Source organism: Diceros bicornis, chromosome 29, assembly GCF_020826845.1.
Source record: "Diceros bicornis minor isolate mBicDic1 chromosome 29, mDicBic1.mat.cur, whole genome shotgun sequence".
NCBI lineage: Eukaryota > Metazoa > Chordata > Mammalia > Perissodactyla > Rhinocerotidae > Diceros > Diceros bicornis.
The window spans coordinates 16,850,002-16,869,358 of NC_080768.1; the positions used below are offsets into that span (position 1 = coordinate 16,850,002).

A 19,357-nucleotide genomic window follows, 5' to 3' on the forward strand; every position below is an offset into this window, starting at 1 on the left:
GTCGCTGGAGTTGAGGAGGTCAAGGCGCTGTGTGGATGTGATCTGCCCTGATGGTTCACATTGTTCATCGTCTTATTTCTCTTCGACTGAAGGAATTGCCTCTAGAACTTCTCTGCTAAAATCTCGTCTGAGAAGAAAGATTGCGTTATACATTATGAAATGGGAGAAGCTAGGGGTGGTAACATGGGGATTGCTGTCTCTTGACTGTTTTGCCCAAGGCCAGCCTTGTCGTTCAGAGCGTTTCGTTAACTGTACTCAGGGGGGCAGTTTTACTGATTATATGCAGTAGAAGTTAGGTGTCAGGAAATAGAGTTGTTTTTCTTCTTTAGAGGAGTATGTTTTAGCCAAGTTAAATTTCCGAGAATGGTTTATTCCTATACACAGTGTAGACTATTCCAGGAATACAAATAGTTTTTGATTCAAGCACTATATTTAAGACTACCTCTCATTAATCTGATTTTCCTTGCCTTTTAAAGTGGTTAATGGTTTGTTAACATCATTGTGGAATAGAAACTATAGAGAAATAGTTCATACTACCTCCTTTCTTTATGAAAATACAAATGAAGTATTAAAATGATCATTTCTGTTACCTAAGCCAAAGTCTAAGTTAGGAGTGAGTCTTTTGTGACTCTGCTCCCAATTTATCTAAAATGATTGCTATATTCTTACATTAAAATAAATCTTCCTAATAGTAAACACTTCTCAATTTTTTTTTTTTTTGGCGGGGAAGATTAGCCTTGAGCTAACATCTGTTGCCAATCCTCCTGTTTTTGCTGAGGAAGACTGGCCCTGGATTAACATCCATGCCTATCTTTCTCTACTTTATATCGGACAGCATGTCTTGATAAGCGGTGCATAGGTCTGTGCCTGGGATCCGAACCTGTGAACCCCGGGCCGACAAAGCGGAGCACGTGAACTTAACCACTACGCCACTGGGCCCGCCCCTTCTCAGTGTTTTTAGGGGACATAATTTTTGTCATCATAACCATGTATCAGTATTTCTCAAAGTGTGGTCTAAGGGTCACATAAATAATTCTTGTTAAAAATATTCCAAAGACACACCTTAAACTTTCTGAATTAAGAATCTGGGGGGACAGGATCTAGAAATCTGCATTAGAACAAATTCCCCAAGTGATTCTTGAAAACTGGGTTAGTGTATTTTCAAGCAGTGTGTAGGAGCTTCCTGATGTCAGCAAGAACCAAGGAAACTCAGAGCCACGTTTAGTATTCATACACGTTTATGTACCTACAGGCACAAATATGCATTTTTCCGGCCTCTCGGCTCAGAGATAGAGGGGCTGCTGCACAAAGGCTTTTCTTTATCTTTTATTTTTTTTTTAAAGCTTTAGTGCATGGTGGTGTGTCCTAGTTTTAGTTTAGTTCTCTATATGAGCCACCACCACAGTTTGATAACAACCACACCACACAGACGGGTGGTGTGGTTCAGTGACCGGGAAATGAACCCAGGCCACAGCTGGGAGCACGGAATCTTAACTACTAGACCACCAGGGCTGGCTCCCATGTTTCTTTTAAGAGGATGTTTTATTCTTTGAATGTCACACACTTATTTTAGATAGAAACAGAAGAAATAATTTTTATGATCTAGATCTAGGCCGGGGCAGATAACTTTTACTCACCAGTTAGGAGGGTTGTAAAAGTCAGCCTCCTTGAGTAGATTCGATTGAATTGTGTTTTCAATTTTATGCAACTAGTATTTTTATGGCAATAATTCATCTCACGCGTCTCAATATCTTGTATGTTATCTGGGCCACTCTGCCTGGAGCTCACCCCTTCTCTTTAAGGGAACTATGGATACAGAGATCCCACTGAATCAAATTACCAATGTAATATTTTTCTAACCAAGTACTAAATATTTTATCACCAGTTTTTATTTAGAAGCCAGTCAACAAGTTAGTTAAGATTGGTATTATGGTATTCCAGGACAATAATGGAGTGAAAAAAAACAACAACAACAGTGACTGCTTTTATTAGTAAAGATCTCTGTGAAAAAGGCAATTCTGTGTGGTTCGTGTAGTTGTTGAGTTATATGTTAGGTTTCAAATAGGGGCAACCACTCTGGCTCTTGCATCATTTATATTCAGTGGTTTCAGTGAGAACTCTAATGAAATGAGAATAATTTTTGTAATATACTCCAATATGTATGAACTTCAAAATTCTTCTGAAATGATCTCATGGATTGATTGTACATTTGAGTAACTTGTCTTCCATGACCTGGGCTGGAGAGTGAAATGTAGAGAAGATACCAGAATAGGAAGAATAGGGCCGGCCCCGTGGCTTAGCGGTTAGGTGCGCGTGCTCCGCTGCTGGCGGCCCGGGTTCGGATCCCGGGTGCGCACCGACGCACCGCTTCTCAGGCCATGCTGAGGCCGCGTCCCACATACAGCAACTAGAAGGATGTGCAACTATGACATACAACTATCTACTGGGGCTTTGGGGGAAAAATAAATAAAATAAAATAAAAATTAAAAAAAGAAAAAGAATAGGAAGAATATTAGCATTCCTAAGCACAGCCTCCCACAGTGGTATAGCTCATTAGTTACTTGATTATGAGCTTCCATCAAGAAGAGATTAAGCCCCGTGAGCACAGAGAATGTAATTTATTTACCTTTGTCTCTCTAGTACCCAACTCAGTGGCAGACACACACAGTCCTGAGTAAATGTTAGATAACTGAATGAATTAGTGGAAATGTGATTCATATCATGGAAGCCTGTGATTTCCCTTATGAACTCAAAATTACAAAGGAAGCCAATGATAAAATGGTTACAGAATTTTTATTACACGAACCTTTTCAGAAATGCAAAAAGCTCATGTCACTTTTCAATTATCTTTCCTAAGCCAATTTGCTTTTCCTCATTCTTCTCTTCCAGCCTTCGTATCTGTTTTAAACTTGCCAATTTAGGCAAACTGCTGTCTGCCTGGTACTTTCGAGTGCATGTTATAATTTCAGTTTCCAAATCTGTGTCTGATTTGAAATATGCTTAAATTTATCTTGTAATCAAGTGGAGTGTGTTTTCTGAGAATCTTCAGATTTGAGTCCTTGACATTAGAAATGAAACACGTTTTTCTTCCCGAGAGTCTACTTCTTCCAACTGAATGGAAAAACAATTCTAAGTATATTAACCTACCTCAAAAATCTACCTCTGTTGATCAGTTAATAGTGATTTTGCCTTTGTGTTAATATTCATTTTTCTCTTAGAAAGCAGATTAATAACCAAGAAACATTACTAAAGGAATCTGCTTGTGACAGTAAAATCTGAGAGCATGGAAGGTCGTAAGACTAATCACATGTAATATAACTCTAATCATTCTTGGGGAAGGAAATTAACATTGTAAAAAAATTTAAACTGTGACTTTTGGAACCATAACAACAACCTATATTTATAACTGCTTTATGATTTTTAAAGCACTTTTACATGCATTATCCTTCTTGAAATGCATAATAATCCTTTAATGTAAATAGGGCAGACATTATTTAAATTGAACTGAATCTCAGAGGTGGACGTGTTCATTATAACGCAGCAAGAAAATGGCAAAGAATCAAGTACAGCCCACTTTTTGGGGGGGTCTTAATTGAGTGCTCTTGCTACTATAAAGTGATGTCATATGCTTTTGCCATGGTAATAATGGGGGATTTGTGCCCCAGCATAAAGCATATTTGAATTTCGTATTCGTTCAGAGAAAAGATCGAACTGATTTCATACCCCTTCATAGGACCTAGCCTAAGGTCCTATCTCAGGATCTATCCTAACTGATGATTGACTTTCGTTATAGAAATATAAACAGAACCTTGATGCCTACATTTGATGCATGCAGGCAGGGTTGGCCTTTAGCCTGAACACAACAACATTTTGATAAATGGTGCAGTGTGCTACAGAGGCTACTGATGATCTAATCTACCATTCATCTCTTGCCAGGTTCGTTTTAGGTAAAATCATGATAGGGATTTATACTTCTGGAGGACACCGTGGCTTTACTTCACTGCCTAAGCATGCCTTGGGCTAGAGAAGGCCGTGACCTACCCCTGCCTCTTGTGTCGGTTACTCGTTGCCCTGTCTGGAAATACCCTGCAGCGTTGGACTGTCAAGGTGCATAGTTTAGGGTTGGTCGAGGAGGCTGGAAAGGGATTTTCCTAGTTCACCTTTGCGTGGTTGTGCTTCAGAGCGTTCCCTACCCTCTGCCCCTCAAAAATGCCCTGTTCCTTCGATTTCTTCTCAGCTAATAGAAGACTCTCCTTGAAGCACAACAAAATTCTTTTTATTTGTTTATTTATTGTGTGTGTGTGTGTGTATGAGAGAGAAAGATCAGCCCTGAGCTGACATTCATGCCAATCCTCCACTTTTTGCTGAGGAAGACTGGCCCTGAGCTAACACCTGTGCCCATCTTCCTCCACTTTATATGGGACGCCGCCACAGCATGGCCGGACAAGCGGTGCATTGGTGCATGCCCGGGATCCGAACCCCGGACCATCAGCAGCGGAGCCCGCGAACTTAACCGCTATGCCACAGGGCCGGCCCCACCGCAAAATTCTTGAGGCACACATTCTTTTGAGTGAAGTCAGAGTCCAAATCCAGCTATATATTTCACAGACACTTTTAGTATTTTTAAGAACATTTTCGGTGGTACTACACTTAGATCAATAGCATAGAAATGAAAAAATTTTTTATTTAAAACAGGAAAAAAAGGTAGAGATGAAGTAAATATACAGTAATAAGAGAATAAATTATGGTATGTCATTCAAAATAATATATTCCAAATCTTTTATTCCATAAAAGATGCTTGTGATACAATATTGAGTGTGAAAAGCCAGATGCAGAACTCTGTGAATACTATGATCCTAATTTCTTTAAAAAAGTATGAAAGTGAAAAAAGTACCAATAATAATTTATAATAATTCATGTGTTGCTAGGCATTGTTGTAAGTGCTTCATGCTCATATAAAGTCTAAAAGGTAGGTACTACTGTTACCTTTATTTTACAGGTGAGGAAATTGAGGTACAGAAAAGTAAGTTGCCCAAAGTTATATAGTAAGTGTTGGAGTCGCCAACTAGGAGGAAATAGACCATAATGTCAGTAGTGATTATCTCTGGATGATAGTCTTACAGGTCAGTTTAATTCTTTACATCTGTAATATAGACTGTGTCTCTGCTCTTTATATAATTGGAAGTAGCATTTTAAAAAGAAATTAAAGAGCAGCTATGACGTACAACTATCTACTGGGGCTTTGGGGAGAAAAGGGGGAAAAAAGGAGGAGGATTGGCAATAGATGTTAGCTCAGGGCTGGTCTTTCTCAACAAAAAGAGGAGGATTGGCGTGGATGTTAGCTCAGGGCTGATTGTCCTCAAAAAAAAAAAAAAAAGAAAGAAAGAAATTAAAGAATGTTTGGAATCTAGAAAAACAACAATATGAGAACATTTGTAGGTTTGATTTCCAAAGAGTAGATTCTCTTTCCTATATCTAAAATAGAAATTATACTTAAGGGGGGAAAAAAGACACAAATACCACTACTTACTATGAGTACAATCTCCCTAAATGGTAACCTTTCAGTGTATATGTCTGACAGTTTTCTTTTATGGATAAGGAAAACAAGACCTTTTTTAGTTCATGATTAAACATTGTAAAGCACAATCCAGGAAACTGGCTTCTGATCAAACCAGGTTTTGTTTGAATACTTAAGTCCTTCACCAGCAATAGAAGTGTAAAGGCACATACACAGTAGGACATCTCCAGGAAATGTCCACTTTCCTCTCTGTGAAGTATAGCTTCAAAGGCAAAAATATTTCAAGAACAATATGTTCTGTTGTGTTGTGTCCTACTCGGGTGGTTTAACTTTTGAACCCTTCTTTCTTGCTTTCATATCCACCACTCCTTTACTTCAGAAAACCAGCCAATCAGCCATCCAACCAACCAACCAACCAACCAACCAACCAACAGATTAGCCTCAGTTGGTTGAAGTTGGTAATATTTTGAGTTTTATTAGTGGTAATAGCTATACTTGGCTGCTGTGCGCCAGGCATTCTGCTTAGTGCTTTCTGTGAGCCAGCAATTACAGTTTAGATGACCATGGTTTGAATGTGGCTCACGATTTGGCCCAAATGATGTGAGCCCACAGTGTTTGGAATAAAATTGAATTACTTGGAGACATCATCTAAAATTCTTGATTTCCGTTTTTTGTTGAAAAGAATTGGAACACCTAGCAGTTTAGCGGTAGCAACCTCCTTAACTCATTTATATTCCTTACCAGGCTCCTGTTGTCTTTTTTTCTTTTTTGGACCCCTGATGTTAGTTCTTTTACTTAACCCTCTGAGGTGTTATAAACCCACTTAAGCTAGAGAGGGGCGTGGCTGGGTCAAGGATCTACCATTAGTAAAAAGTGCAGTTGGACTGGGGGCCTGTGTTCTTCCTGCTCTGCTGCCCTCTCAGCTGTGTATCGTGGCTGCTCAGTTTACATATTGGACAGGATTTCTGTTGTTCATGTCACAGTCTTTTGTCAGGGGCTTAGTCAAACGAAACAATCTTTCAAGTTTCTTAGTCCCTTCCTCTCTTCTTGAGGAGGAATATGCATGGTTCCTTCATTTCTTTGGTTTTGAATGAATTATTTTTTGAGGCTGAGGCAGCATATGATCGATTGGAAAGGAGCCATGGTTTTGAGAATAACATAGTTTAGGAATGAGAATGTTGGTCATGGGATCCCAGGAGATGGTCAGATGCTGAGAATATTTTGACAGATTCAGCCATGTGACTGCTCCATGTGGTTAATGGTGATGTTTGGGAGTTTGTGTTTGTTTTCCTAAGATAAATCACTATTTCAGTAGCTTTACAGGAAATCACACCCATCACCCCTTCAACTCTGTACAACCTTTTCTTTTTAAAGTAACCCAAAATACATTAAAATTTTTCTTTAAATGTATATGTATATAATGAAGGAGAGAGGCACTTTATTTGAGTAGTCTAGGTACTAGGGATGAAAGGAATGACAAGCCGTGGGTTGGCTGTTCTAGCCCCATCTGTGCTCCCACAGGAAGCAACACAGTAAGCAATGTCATACCTACAAACAGTGGACAATGAGGTATATGTCCTGGCTGGATTCCAGATAGTTCCTAGTGGTTTAGTTGCTAATGGTGTCAGAGTACCCAGGTCTCGCTGCATGTTGTTTCCTCAGGAGACAGTGTCTTTAGCTCTGACACAAAGACAGTTGGAGTGTATTACAGCTATAGACTAAAAGCTGACATTCAGGAGTAAACAGAAAGCTGAGATGTATTCAGGAAACCGTTCATTGATATGGCGTCTACTCCTTGATGCTGAGGATCTAGTTACATATAATAAAGAAAAGCTTTCATGTTTTGCCCTGTCTTTGGAAAGCATTTCAAAAAGGAGCAATTATATGTTGACACCTCTCCTTTTCTCTCTCCGGAGAATTAACTGACAGTGATTAAAAATAATCTTGACAAATTGGTTTTAAGCTAGGTTTAAATCTTAAAATGAAGATAGGCTTCATTTATTTTATTTTATTTTATTTATTTTTAAAGATTTTATTTGTTTATTTATTTTCCCCCCAAAGCCCCAGTAGATAGTTGTATGTCATAGCTGCACATCCTTCTAGTTGCTGTATGTGGGACGTGGCCTCAGCATGGCTGGAGAAGCAGTGCGTCGGTGCACGCCTGGGATCCGAACTCGGGCCGCCAGTAGCGGAGCGCGCACACTTAACCGCTAAGCCACGGGGCAGGCCCAGGCTTCATTTATTTTAATTCAGTAAAAAATAAGGTGTATTTTTTACATGAGAGGGGTACTGATTCACCAAAGCTTTTTATGAGTTAATAGTATAACATGGATACTACAAACTTAAAACAAGAGGCGAGTAGTCAAACTACGTTTGAAGTCTTAGTTTCTGGATATGGACATTGAAAATTTCTCTCACTTAACCTTTGTGAGAGTGGGGAAAGTACACACATTTTTCTTTCATCTTTCCTAACCAGCATTTAGGAAAGTGACTGTCAGGAAGAGGTAGGCTTTACCTGAGGAACAAGGCCTGTGCCAGCGCAGACAGGGGAAGTGAGAATCTGCCTTAAAGAGTCAGTCTTGGGGACGTCTGTGCCATGTGGAGTTTCTTTTTCCACAAACCTATAAATAGAAGGCAGATGAAGACAATTTTAGCTAACTAGCTTTCTCCCCTTCCCCTCCTCCCTCTCTTCAGCTTTCTTCCTTTCCCCTCTCTTTTCCTCCCCTCCTTCCTTTCTTTCTGCACCTTGGCATAATGATTTCCATCTCTGATTTGAAAGAAATAGAGTATGTGGTGACTAACTCATACTCATGTAGTAATTTAGACACGAGGAGAGTCTAGTTCCATACATATTAAATCCTTAAAAAAGGAATTTTCGTGCATAGTTACCCAGTTATTTTTGGCCCACAATGTTTTCTTTTTCTTTCTTTCTTTTTTTTTTTAAATCTTCCTGTTCTCCTTACTTGCAGACTCTCCCTCAGGCTGTGGGGATGGGATAGGGATGAAGAACTTCTTTCTTTCTAATAAGGTCCAGTGACCCCCGGGGGTGGGATGGAGGAAATCCAGAATCGTACTAGAAAATCAGATTGAAAAAATAATAGAGCTTTTACTTACAGAGTAAAAGTAGAAAACGTGATTCTCGTAAGCTTTATAAATTAGAGAGAGTGATTATTCAGATACAGTCAGTGGTGACAGACATGCTTATATATGTATTACACCTAAGTGTGAAGCAGAGAGAAATATGCAGACACATGGCAAGAAGTAGTGGAGCCATAACTAGGGAGAGAAAAAAAAGTAAAAGGAATAAAATTAAATTTTCAAGAAAGTTGTGAAAATAAACACATAAACACAAAGTATGCTTAAATACGCAGGTGCTGCCTGTCCGTCAACTTCATACCCGCTTCTCTCCTAGCACTTAAAGACAGGTTCCATTTTAAGAACCCAGATTCAGGAACTGCTCAAATCAGCGTTGTTTGGCTTTGGTTTTATCTTCAGATTAGCATTGTGCACTAAAAGTACCATACCTATATTTGGGAGACTATACCAGACTATTTGTCAAAGTCTTGAGAAGTTGTGATTAAAGTTGTTTATCAGTATAGGGCTCTAAAAGTATTAATTCAATTAAAAAATTGTCCAAAAATCCATAAATTGTTTAAATATGTGCCTAATGTTCTAAAAAGCACTAGAGGGCTGGCCGTGTGGCTTAGCGGTTAAGTGCGCACGCTCCGCTGCTGGCAGCCCGGGTTCGGATCGCGGGCGCGGATCCCGGGCGCGCACTGACGCACCGCTTCTCCGGCCATGCTGAGGCCGCGTCCCACATACAGCAACTAGAAGGATGTGCAGCTATGACATACAACTGTCTGCTGGGGCTTTGGGGGAAAATAAGTAAATAAAAAAATTTAAAAAGCACTAGAATTTTAAAATTCCTCTTGTTTCCTCAATTTTTTTCTTTCACAAACTAAAAAATTTATTTTCAGTAGAATATACTGACCGTTTAATTTTATAGCAACCAACTCAGAGACCAGAAAATAGCTTTAAATAGTTGAGAATGTATTTCTTTTATGCATTAAATGGCTTGTGTCTGTAGGATTGTGATTATTTAAGGTTTTTTAAAAAAATTATTCCTTGGGAAGGTGTTGAATGTTGTATTTGTAGCATAGAAGAATTCTTTTCTTTCATGAGTGCAACATGTACATCTTAAGGCTTTTATTTCAGCTAAGGGATCTTAAAACTGTGGCTTTTTGTTTAATTTTAATAACAGTCGGCATGAACACGGATGACACTCTTGACCCATGGATAGTGTGAAACTGAGTCAAGGACTAGAAATTCTCCACGCCCAGTTGGGTGGCCCAGGGCAATGGGCTTGATTGCAGCTGTGCTGGGGTGGCCTGCCCGAGAACAAAGTGATGTGATAGCAATATTGGCCATTTAGATCTCCTTAGTGACGTGGTAATGCTAGTCAAGCCCTTGTATTATTTCCTGTGCACAAAAAGGTACTCTACGTTTTGTTAATATCAGTTTCTCTTTATCCTCCCAAACTAATAAGTAGGCCCGGTTACATTATACATGCTTTTGATCATTTTGGTATGTGATCAATTAAAAAAATTTTCTCTTGAATGTAGTCTTACTAGCCAGATAGTGAGATTTTAATTGTGTACAGTGTCTCTCCCTATTTTTTTTTTTTTTTTTTGCCAAGCAGTATCTTTTTACAATTAAATTTTTTTAAACTTGCTGTTACACAGACATACGGAATAAGAAGTTAAAATCCTATGCCCCTACCTAGAGGAAACTGTTTTTAGTAATTTGGTGTATGTGCTTCCAAACATTTTCCCATCGTGGAAAACTTTCTATGAAGGTTTATGTGCCCCTTATTCCTTCTTTTTAATGGCTGCATTATATTCTAAAGGATGAATGTATCATAGTTTGTTAACTCTTTGACTATTGATATATATACACTTGGGTTATTTCCAGTTTTCTGCCCTTGTAATCAATAAAGCAGTGAAATTCCTTATACATATACTTTTTTGCATAGTGGAAGTATTTCCTTGGATAGATTCTTAGGAGTGGGATTGCTGAATGAAAAGATAGTGCATTTAAAATTTTGTGATCTGTGGCTCAGTTGCTTTCTTAAAAGCTTGTAGAAATAGACATTTCTTCTAACAATGTGTGAAAATAACTATTTCCATATATCCTTACCAACATTAGATATTCTGAGTCTGTCCCCTGCTTTGGCAGTCTGATGGTATCTCATTGCTCTAATTTGCATTTCTCTAATTAAAAAGGAGGTTGCGTTTTTTTTCATATATTTATTGGTATTTGTTTATCTTTTGTGATTACCCTTTCAGTTTCTTTGCTTGGTTTTCTTTTGAGTTATTTTTCTTATTTTAGGAGCTCTGTATATATTAAAGAGTAGGACTTTGTTATGTATGTTGCAGATAGTGTCTCCTAGTTTGTCATTTATATTTTATAGTGTCTCTTGTCAAACAGGAATTTTCTATTTTATATAGTCACATTTGTCAAGTTTTTTTTCCTTCATAGCTTTTGGATTTTGTGTCTAATTTTAGGGAGACCTTTTCCATCCCAAGATTGTACACAGCTTCTCCCTTGTTTCCTTTGAATACTTTTTTAGTTTAGAAATGTTTAGCTCTTTAATCTATTTGAAGTTATTTATTTATGTATAAATTGTGAGGTAAGACTCTAACCTTTTTTCCCACATGAATACCAAATTATCCTAACACTATTTATTGAAAGTCTGAGTTTTCCTCATTGATTTCAAATTCCTTCTTATGTTCTTAATTCTCATATATAGATGCATGTGTTTTTGTACTTTCTACGTTCTGCTGATTTGTTTATTCTTACACTGGCATCATATTGTTTTGATATCTGGAAGGGAAAAACAATCATTCCTTGGGGCCGGCCTGGTGGCGTAGTAGTTAAGTTCGTGCACTCCACTTCGAATGGTTGGAGTTCACAGGTTCGGATCCTGCACAGACCTATGCACCGCTTATCAAGCCATGCTGTGGCAGGTGTCCCACATATAAAGTGAAGGAAGATGGGCACGGATGTTAGCCCAGGGCGAATCTTCCTCAGTAAAAAGAGGAGATTGGCAACAAATGTTAGCTCAGGGTTAATCTTCGTCACCAAAAAAAAATCCTTCCTTAATTCTTTTTTTTCAAAAATTTCTTAACTAACCATAAGTATTTATTTACTTTTCCAGAAGAGCCTTATAATCTGTAAAGCAATATCTTATTGCTTGTTTAGATGATGTTTCATGCCTTTGGTTTTATTTTTATAAGCAATTTATTCATTCAGTAATCTGTACCTTTTTTTTTCTTCCGTTTCAGAGTCCTGTGTATGAAAACTCACATGAGTCAGTTCAGTCTAGAAGGGTAGTAATTTCTCATAATATGGACAAAGCTCTGAAAGAAGGTAAGGATTAAATGAGAGTATATAATTACCATGTGAAGCGATTTATTATGTTTTAAAAGGAAAATAGTAATCTCTAGCAAATTTACGCTTCTTGTCTGTGTGTAGCATTAGGAATTTTTCTCCATGGATTTTTATTTGATGATGAAATAAGTACATCTGTGTTTTAGTTGAGTGAATGGGATTTAAACATTTATTAAGCAGGAATTTCTGGGTCACATGAAGCTATCCAGCCATATGGAGTTAGTTCCACCGTGTGAAGCAAGGACCTGCTTTCTGTTACCTCAAATAGGTCTCAAGAAGTATGTTTTTCTTTTAGATGTAACCTAGAGAAGGTATGCTGGGGATAAATACACTCAGACTCACTCATGGACAAACCAGTTAACCAAATTAAGGGATATGGGTCACTCTTAGCAGAAGAATGAAGGATAAGCAGGTGAAACTTGTATTGAGGAAGGTTGGAGGGGGGATTGTGGAGAGTACAGTATTATATGTCTAGAAATGGGAATAAGTATAATTACAAATATTAAAGTTTAAAAGAGAATATATTTTGATCAAATTAAAGTTTAAAAAGACTTTTAAAAGCAAATTTCTAAAAACACTGATAGTTTCAGTTATATGTGCAGAAAGAAAAAGTCCAAGTTTTTCAGGTGAAAATACATGGTGTTAGATATGAAGTTACAAGAGAACTAAGTGACACTTAACATAAACAAGTATGTTTTCCTTGTCATAGTTCACCGAAATCACCATATTAAAATTTGAAGATGAGGACTGTGTAAGTACGGAGACAGTTTGAAATTGTGTGGATTCACAGAACTTTAGAAGTTTGGGGACTCTAAACTTTTAAAATATTTCTATTATATTAGTAGTTAAAGTACAATGACTTTGCTAAAACTTACTGGATTTAAAATTTGACTTTTATCCATAATCTAAAAATCATGGTTTTAAAAAGTAATTCTTAATTGCTGTTATCGAGGTGAAATTTACATACTTTGAAATGCACAAATCTTAAGTGTACAATTCAGTAATTTTCGGAAATGCATATAACCATGTAATCACCACCCCAATCAAAATAAAGAACATTTCTCTCATCATAGAAAGTTTGCTTCATGTCTCCCTCTAAGCAAAACCCACCCTCCGTTGCTCTAAGTTCTATCACTATAGATTAGTTTTGCCTGTTCTTAAACTTCATAGAAATGGAATCATACAGTATATAGTCTTTTATGCCTGGCTTCTTTTGCTCAGCATAATGTTTTAGAGATTTATCCTTGTTATGTATATCAGTTCCTTCTTTGATTGCTGAGTAGTATTCCATTATACTAATATGACTGTGTCACACTATATTTATCCTTTCTCCTTTTGGACATTGGGGTTGTTTCTGATTTTTTGAGACACAGTGAATAAAGTTGCTAAGAACAAGTATTTTTGTGGACATGTTTTCATTTCTCTTCAGCAGATTCCTACGAGTAGAATTGCTGGATCATAGGGTCGTTGTGTGTTTAACTTTATGAGAAATTGCCAAATAATATTCCAAAGTGATTGCATCTTTTTAGATTCCCACCAACAATGTGGAAGTGTTCCAGTTGTTTTACATCATCACCAACATTTGCTGTTGTCATTCTTTCTGTTTTAGCCATTCAGATGGGTGTAAAATGGAATCTTACTGTGGCCTTAAATTGCATATCCCTGACGACTAATGGTGTTGAGCATCTTTTCATGTGATTATTGACCGTTTCCAGATCCTCGTTTGTGATGTGTCTGTTCAGGTCTTTCTTTTTGTAACTTATTATTTAACCTATAATTTATTTGTAAGAGTGTTGTTGTTTTTTTTTTTTTAATTTTATTTATTTATTTATTTTCCCCCAAAGCCCCAGTAGATAGTTGTATGTCACAGCTGCACATCCTTCTAGTTGCTGTATGTGGGACGCCACCTCAGCATGGCCGGAGAAGCAGTGCGTCGGTGCGCGCCCGGGATCCGAACCCAGGCAGCCAGCAGTGGAGCACGCGCACTTAACCGCTAAGCCACAGGGCCGGCCCTGTATGAGTGTTTTTAAAAATATATTCTGGATTCACATCCTTTGTTAGATATAGGTATAGCAAATATTTTCTCCCAGTTTGTCACTTGCCTCTTCTTTTCTTTTCTTTTTTTTTTTGTGAGGAAGATCAGCCCTGAGCTAACATCCAATGCCAATTCTCCTCTTTTTTGCTGAGGAAGATTGGCCCTGGGCTAACATCCATGCCCATCTTCCTCTACTTTATATGGGACGCCACCACAGCATGGCTTGACAAGCAGTGCGTCAGTGCGCACCCGGGATCCGAACCTGCGAAATCCGGGCCACTGACGCGGAGCGCGTGCACTTAACCTCTATGCCACTGGGCCGGCCCCTCTCTTGTTTTCTTAATGTTGTCTTAGAGCTAAAGTTTTTAGTTTTGATGAAGTCCAATTTACCAATCCTTTTTTCTCTCTGTTTTTTAGATGGGATAATTTTTATTCATCTGTCTTCAAGTTCACCAACCCTTTTTTCTGTCATTTCCAATCTCTAGTTAAGTGCATCCAGTGAATTTTTTATTTCAAATGTACTTTTCATGTCTAGAATTTCTGTTTGGTTCTTTTTTGCAGTTTTTGCTTCTTTGCTGAGATTTCCCCATCTGTCACTTATTATCACCATCTTTATCTTTAATTCCTTGAACATATTTATAATAGTTGCTTTAAAGTTCCTGTATGCTCATTCTAACGTCTGGGCCATCTGGGAGTGGGTTTCTATTGATTGCTTTTTCTCTTAACTGTGTGTCACTTTTTTGTGTTACTTCTCAGGTCTAGTTATTTTTGATTGTATACGGAACAATGTGGATGCTACTGTCTAAACATTCTAGATTCTATTATCTTCTTCTGAGTGTAGGTTTTTGTTCTAGTATGCTGTTTAATTTCTGGCTGATCACCTTGAAGATCTTTGATTTTATACATTTTTTTTAGGGTGGATTTGTTTGGATTTTGTCCTTAGTCTAAGTTGTCCTATGTTCTGGGGCATAGGCTTAACTCCTCTAGTTTATGGTCCTTCCACAATTTCAGTGGAAAGTCCATGGTCACACCTCTAACTTGGCAGGACTCCAACTCCAAACTCTGTCTCCCTGTGGTGGACAGCAGTCAGACTATCTGCTTAGCTCTTTCAGCCTTCCAGCTGCGGCTTTCCACTGGTCTCCTTGTAGTAGTCCCTCCACATGTGTGTAGTTCAGAGTCAGCAATGAGTTTGAGAGTTTGTACTCAGGTTTTGTGGCTCCATCCTTTTTTGGTATTTCTCTCCTTTCTTTCCAGCTGCTTTGGCAGTTCCTAACCGTTTTCTGATATCTTAAGAAAAAAAAAAACAACAGATGTTCAGTCTAAGTTCAGACTGCCTTGTTCCTCTAGGACCGCTGAGTGCCTTCAGGGGAGAGTTGTATAAACATGGATCATACCCAGTGCTGGTCCCTTCTTTCAAGGGTAGATTTTCCTTCACTTTCTACCAACTTTGGTTGCTCTCCAGTGCCTTTAAATAATTCTTTAATATTTTTTTCCAGAGTTCCTAATTTTTTTCTATAGGAAAGTTAGTCTGATGTAAGCTATACCACTATCCCTAGAACTGATATTCTCTTTTTTTTTTTTAATTATTTTAAATTTTGGTAAAGTACACATAATGTAAAATTTACCATCTTAATCATTTTTAAGTCTACAGTTCAGTAGTGTTGAGGACATTTTTATTGTTGTACAAAGTCTCTAGACTTTTCATTTTGCAAAATTGAATGTCTGTGCCTGTTAAACAGCGCCCACTCTCCCCTTCCTCCAGCCCCTGGTAACCACCATTCTACTTTCTGTCTCTATGAATTTGACTGTAGGTACCTCATATAAGTGGAATCATACAGTATTTGTCCTTTTGTGTTTAGCTTATTTAGTTAGTATGATGCCCTCAAGGTTCATCCATGTAGCATGTGTCAGAATTTCTTTTCTTTTTAAGGCTGATTAATATTCTGTTTTTTGTATATACCACATTTTGTTTATCCATTCATCCATCAGTGGATGCTTGGGTTGCTTCTATGTTTTGGCTATTGTAAATAATGCTGGTATGAACGTGGATGTCTCTTTAATTTTTTAAGATTTTGAAGTTTTTCTGCACTTAGACATCACATGTTTATCAAGCATGGACCAATTTGTTTCAAAAATATTTATGAAAAAAAGGATAAAAGCTGAGGCCTACTTGACAAAAAACAGAAAAAACAAAAACCATATCATCCTCAGGTTAATTTCTGTGCAATAATTTATTTCGAAAGGAAAATATTATCCAGAGCCTTTGGGTTAGAGATTTAGTTAATTACACTTTGGTGCAGTAATTTTTTTCTTTTTTTTTTTTAACCATATACTCAGTGTTTACAATTTCCTGTCCTTTGTTTAAGCAAAGTGATGTCCAAGGAGGTTGAACATTATATCATCTACCAAAAAGAGAGCTAGAGGCTGCTATGAATTTGGTTATTGGGAGAGAAATGGATGCGTTTCACAGTAGTTGTTAAAAACAGCAACAAACTAAAACCGAAATTGCCTTCTAAAAAATTTGGACATTTAATTTAATGAAGAATTAGAATCTAGAAATGCATGTTGAGAAGGCTAAGAGGTTTCATAAGCATTTAGAAAATCTGTAGTGATTAAAATTTGCATCTCTGGAGTATTTTAATTTACATTTCTAAACCCTGGCACCGGTATATTTAATTGAAATTCTGAATATTATTAGCTAGCTGTAGTAGACTTGTACTGATAAAATTGAGGATCTCTTGGTATGCATGCAAAATTTAATAACAGGGACACTTGTAAAGGCTGCAGTAGTTTGAGTTCAGTTGATATGAAATGCTTATGAACTACTTATTTAAACATTTCCCCCTGAAGTTAATTTAAACTAGGTAACATCACTCTACCATTTTATCTTTATATATCTATTTTACTCCTTTTAGAATGTATAATTTAAAAATAGGTTTATTACCAAGAGTTGAGTAAAATACAAGGCCTGTGTGTATATCTATGCGTGTATAATGTTCATGTGTGGATTTTTTTGTTGTTGCTAAAGTGTGCTTGTGTTGTATCTCAATATAAATTAGGATTTGTCCTAAATCTTTAGAGATTGAATTACAAGGAAGAAAGAAGTAATACTCAAAAATGTAGGGCAAAATAATACAGATAGACTTTCTGTGGAGCAATAAGAATTAATAAGGCTACAAATGCTGGAAGTTGCATGGCATACCCGGGGAAGGTGATTAAAGTATATTATTACTGTGTTTTGTTAGCCAGTTTCAAATATAAAAAAATGATATTTTAGCAGTTTAGATATAGTATGAATGAACTGTATGTCTCTCTGAGAGGTCAGATCAGCCATCCTTCTATACCAGATGCCCTCAAAAGTTTCTCCTAAAGTTACATTTCCTGGAAAACTGACAGGAGATTAAAAAAAAAAGACTTTTAAAAATATTTTTGACTTATATTGAATCTCAGGTCTATAGCCTAATTTTCCCTAGGCTACCCTGAATTACGTTGCTAATGTGGACCAGAGAATTTAATTCAGTCATTACTGAGTACCTGCTATTTGCTCAGAACTTGCCATTTAAGCTCTTGAATTGAAACTACAGTTCTTTCTGGGGCCGGCCCGGTGACTTAGTGGTTAAGTGCGCGCGCTCTGCTGCTGGCAGCCCAGGTTCGGATCCCGGGCGCGCACCGATGCACCGCTTCTCCGGCCATGCTGAGGCCATGTCCCACATGCAGCAACTAGAAGGATGTGCAACTATGACATACAACTATCTACTGGGGCTTTGGGGGAAAAAATAAATAAATAAAATTATTAAAAAAAAAAAAGAAAATACAGTTCTTTGTAAGATTTTATCATTTTTGGAGTATTGGGGTTACTGACCTACTGACCTCAGAACTTTGTCTTGTAAGATACTGTCTAAATGTCTTAGAAACACCATTACTTTCATTACTTTTTGTGGTCTTCACAAAGGCAATTAATGTTACGTGTACATTTCAAAGTGAAGATGTTTCTGTCAGTTTTGATTGGCTCTTAGTACTTTTCTGAATTTCACTGGTAAATGTGCCCGTAAGTAAATTGTCCAGGTTATGCAAAAGGCCATAACTTGAGAACAATCACGATAACGGAAGATATTACAATGTCATTGTCCAAGTGTAACAAAACTTTTAGTTTCTTTGGAACATGTCCTAGATAAGGTGAACCTGTTGTGGTAATCTCTTTTACTAGGCTACCTCTGTGGCCAATTCCAGAGGATGTTAGGCTGTTCAAGAATTAGATGCTGACACAGAGGAAGGAGAGCTTACACTTGAAAGACCATGACTTCTCCCACCCCTTTAGGCTCAACTCATCCAGTTCATGACTCTTTACCCAGTGGTATGAAATATGTATACTTGTTTTGTTGAATGAGTGACTAGATCAATCAGTGACATCAACTAATAACCCCAGATCTTCCCAGAAGCTGACTTTCCTTCCGCACACAGATAGTAATTATTAATTGCATTTTAAAAACTTTGCAAATCATAAAGGGCCATCTGTATGAACAATGGAATTACTGTTGTCTTTATTATTACCGTTAATGCCAGTTCCTGATTGAATGAGGGCTATTTCTTGGTTCCGAGAGACTCGGGTCATGGACATTTATGACCCATGGGACTCGACCTCTTGGGCAGGAAAGAGTGTACCTCTGAATTGCTCTGGGGAAAAGGCAGAGGTGGAAAAAATGGCTCTCTTTATACTTTTTACTTAGTTTGAGTCATTCCTTATTCTGAAAATTTATAGAGATTACCTAGCATCACATTGTCTAGACTAACATGGTAGCCTTTTAACTGGTCTCCTCCCTTCTAGTTTTTCTCCACTTTGTTACCCTAAATCTTCTTTTCAGATTAATCTGACTAAAACTAAAGTTCTAATCATCTGACTCCATTCCCTGTAATCTTCAGTGATTCCCCTTTACCTACTTATCTCCTTGAGAGCAGTCCAAGAAAATAGATGTATTTGAGTGGTAATAGCACCTGAATTTTTGTTGGCTGTTATTATGCCTTTAGAAGAAAGACTCTGCTTGGCAGTGAGGGTAAGTGTTCTTTCATGTCTCATTGTGGTTCCATTACGCTATTTATGCTTATTTCTTAACAAAGACCGTAAAATAATTTTATGAACGTGAATTCTCTAGCTCCTTAAATTGACCCATAAGGGTATATTTTAAAACATTTTGTTCATATGTGTACTGGTGTAAATGAGTGTTATGTAGTTATATAATACATGTTTAGAATCATCGCTTTATTTTGTGCTTTTTATATTTGTTATATTTTTATGATACTTATCTTGAAGAAGGGTGCTGATGAGTTGTCAATAGAAGATATACCTGGGGCTAACA

The 19,357-nt window shown here is 37.4% G+C and overlaps 1 protein-coding gene across 3 annotated transcripts in view; it reads left to right on the plus strand.

Annotated features, from left to right (window-relative positions):
- Positions 1 to 19,357, plus strand: part of SNX25 (sorting nexin 25) — a 129,000-nt gene that overhangs the window by 17,345 nt on the left and 92,298 nt on the right. For 2 of the 3 annotated variants that reach the window (XM_058524988.1, XM_058524989.1), the window contains exon 2: positions 11,863 to 11,947. In XM_058524988.1, the coding sequence (XP_058380971.1) occupies positions 11,863 to 11,947 (85 nt within the window). Of the gene's footprint in view, positions 1 to 4,008; positions 4,108 to 11,862; positions 11,948 to 19,357 lie in introns of those variants that run through there. The other variant, XM_058524990.1, reaches the window with a different exon arrangement.